The sequence below is a fragment of the Hipposideros armiger genome, unplaced genomic scaffold (genome assembly GCF_001890085.2).
Source record: "Hipposideros armiger isolate ML-2016 unplaced genomic scaffold, ASM189008v1 scaffold_235, whole genome shotgun sequence".
Lineage (NCBI taxonomy): Eukaryota > Metazoa > Chordata > Mammalia > Chiroptera > Hipposideridae > Hipposideros > Hipposideros armiger.
In genome coordinates this window covers 1,957,596-1,960,332 of record NW_017731585.1, presented here as the reverse complement: position 1 = coordinate 1,960,332, position 2,737 = coordinate 1,957,596, and the positions used below count along the sequence as shown (strand labels likewise).

Sequence of the window (2,737 nt, the reverse complement as noted above, 5' to 3'; positions counted from 1 at the left end):
GGAGGAGCCAGCGAGGAGTTTGGCCCACAGCAGATGCTCAGGCAAAGTCCTCAACAGCTCAGTAGGGCTTTTGTATGCTGGGCACAGGTGCATAGGAGGCCATCTGGAGCTCACTCCAGGGGAGATGAAGGCATCTAGGAGCTGGGTTCTCAGCAGTTGCGTGAGACGTGGAGCATGTGTCGGTTCTGCCCTTGCTGGCTTTGGAGAATGTCAGAAGGATGTCTCCTGAACTAACCACCTTGTTTTGTTTCTCTCTTCCTGCCTGAGGCCTAACACAGCCTGCAACTCAGGGCAGCTTCTGTATCATACCCCTGAGCCCAGGCATAGGTGTCTTTAGAGCAAAACAGGCTTGGAGACTGCCTACATGGCTTCTGAACTCCCACAGTTAGGAGCCAAGCAGCTGGAAAACAAACCCATTTGTCTACCATATGTTGAGCAGCTGTCATGAGTCAAATTCCAAGGAGAATAGATCAGATGCATGGTCCCTGCCTTATACACTGTCCTCTTAAAGGGAGACAAATGCTTTTGCACAAGTCCAACAGGTGCCATGAGCTCATGAAAGGAGCCAAGGGTTTGTTGGTGAGGTGGGCAGACACCACAGAGGAAGGCTTTCAGAGTGTAGCACAGACACACACGTAGTCTGGTGGGAAGGGTGCAGGCTAGGCAGGAGAAAGACCTGGCTACAGCCCTCACACCATCTGAGGGGCTGAGTGTGCCAGGTATCTCCGCGTACCTCTCTGAATCCCCATCCACCCTCCTCTACCCTGCTCAGGCCCCTGGAGGTTGACTTCTATGCTCTGCTCTGTGGCTTCTTATTGGTGGGACCAAAACAACATCCGGACATCTGGAAGAGGGGATGAGGGGAATGGCTGAGGAATATATGCTCCTGGCTCCCTTCCTGCTGCTTCCTGGTTTGGCATTGCCCAAGTCCCTCTTCCAAGGCTCCTGTTGGTAACACTTCTCTCACAGCTACAGTTCTTACCAGTTCCAGGAACCGCATCTCCCCTTGGCCCCTAAGGTCTGGGGTAGAAACAGCTTCCCGCAGGCTCTGGTCCCTGAGTGTCTCCTTCTCCCTCCCTCCCGGTTCCTCAGTCCTGCTTGCACCTCTGGGGAGAGTCCTCTCTGGAAACACTGCTCAGTTTCCCTGTTTGACTGTCCCCTTAAGCCATGACCACCAAATCTAACACTTCCCAGCTTTATGACCTTGGGCTAATAGTAATAATTACTCTGTATAACTATAACCATAGGTCATCATAGATACAGGACACTTACACGGAGCCAGAATGTGTTAAGGGCTTTTGTTTACCTAATCCTCACAACAATCTTGTAACTGGTATTCTACTGTTTCCCCACTATTTAGATGCAAGTAAGTTATCAGCTGGTAAGTGAGGAGTCGCTATTTGAACCAAAGCGGTCTAGTTCCAGAGCTCTGCTCTTACCAGTCATTTCTGGGAGCTACAGCACCCCCTCTGTTTTGGAAGCTCTGAGGGAGTTGCAGGGAGAGTATCTCAGAGGAAATGTACACAAGCTGGTAGACAGAGGACATCGAGGCTTGGTGAAAGGCAGGACTAGAGACAGAAAGCAGACAGCATGCGCAAGGAGGTAAGAGTCACAAGAACTGTAGTCACTAAGAAGAAAGAGTAAAGAGAGAAGGGTCTGGGGACAGTCCAGGGAAACAGGGACACCAAGAAGAAAAAGTGAACACTCAGGCTGGATTGGGAAAAAAAGGGAAAGGGTGCTTTTCCATCCCACCTGCCTGCCAGGCACAGCACCGGGTGATGTCATTAAATTAGGAACACTCCAACAACATTCAAGCTAAGGAAGGTAGTGTCGATCCCATTTCATTTCATAAATGAGGAAACTGAAGTTCAGAGTGGTTAAGGAAAGCATCTAAAAATTCAGTCCTGCGTGGCAGAGCCATAATCAAATCCAGGTTCATCTGATCCACAGCCTCTTCTGGGAGAATGACAGAAGTAAGGGCACTTAAAACAGAGGAAGGAAGGGATTTGAGAAAAGAGGGAATTTAAATGATGTCAACAGTGATCACAGTTGATTTTAGCAGCATCTAAGGGAGGCACATCTTCTCACTCCCTTTGCTCACCAGTCACAGTAAATGATCCCTAATTCAGGATGCGTTTTTTTCAACCAAGGTAGTACTCTTCCCAGCGTTCTTCCGCTGTCTGCAGTTTGATTTTGCTCCCATTCCAGACATGACTCATCTGTTCTCTTACCTCTGGACTTCCTCTTGTTAAACACAGACTGCCAGATGATGGTCAGGGTGAAGAGCAGGACGCTGAGAATGCCCACACAGCACACAAGCACGGCATACACATACAGATCTGAAAGGCAGGGGCATGGTGGGTGAGTGTCAGGAAAGCCCACATCAGAAGAGATGCACCAAACAAAGGAAATGGCACGCATTGTACAGAAATCAACTCCATGTGAGCTGCAAACCTAAGTACAAAATATAAACTAGACAACTTTCGGAAACAACACAGGAGAAAAATCTTTAGGATCTAGGTCTAAGCAGAGAATTTTTAGAATTGACATGAAAAGCACCATCCAAAATGGCAAAGTTGATAAATTTGATTTCATCAAATTAATTTTTTTTGCTCTGTAAATACTCACATGAATAGGATAAAAAGACAAGCTACATACTGGGAGAAACTATTTGCAAATCATAAATCAAACAAAGACTAGTATCTAGAATATAAAGAATCCTGAACAGTAAAAAAAT

General features: G+C 47.3%; 1 protein-coding gene across 1 annotated transcript in view; it reads right to left on the bottom strand.

The window, feature by feature from the left end:
* VSTM4 (V-set and transmembrane domain containing 4) overlaps positions 1–2,737 on the bottom strand; it is a 120,570-nt gene that overhangs the window by 63,797 nt on the left and 54,036 nt on the right. The window contains exon 4 of the mRNA XM_019655083.1: positions 2,232–2,339. Coding sequence (XP_019510628.1) covers positions 2,232–2,339 — 108 coding nt within the window. The remainder of the gene's footprint in view (positions 1–2,231; positions 2,340–2,737) is intronic.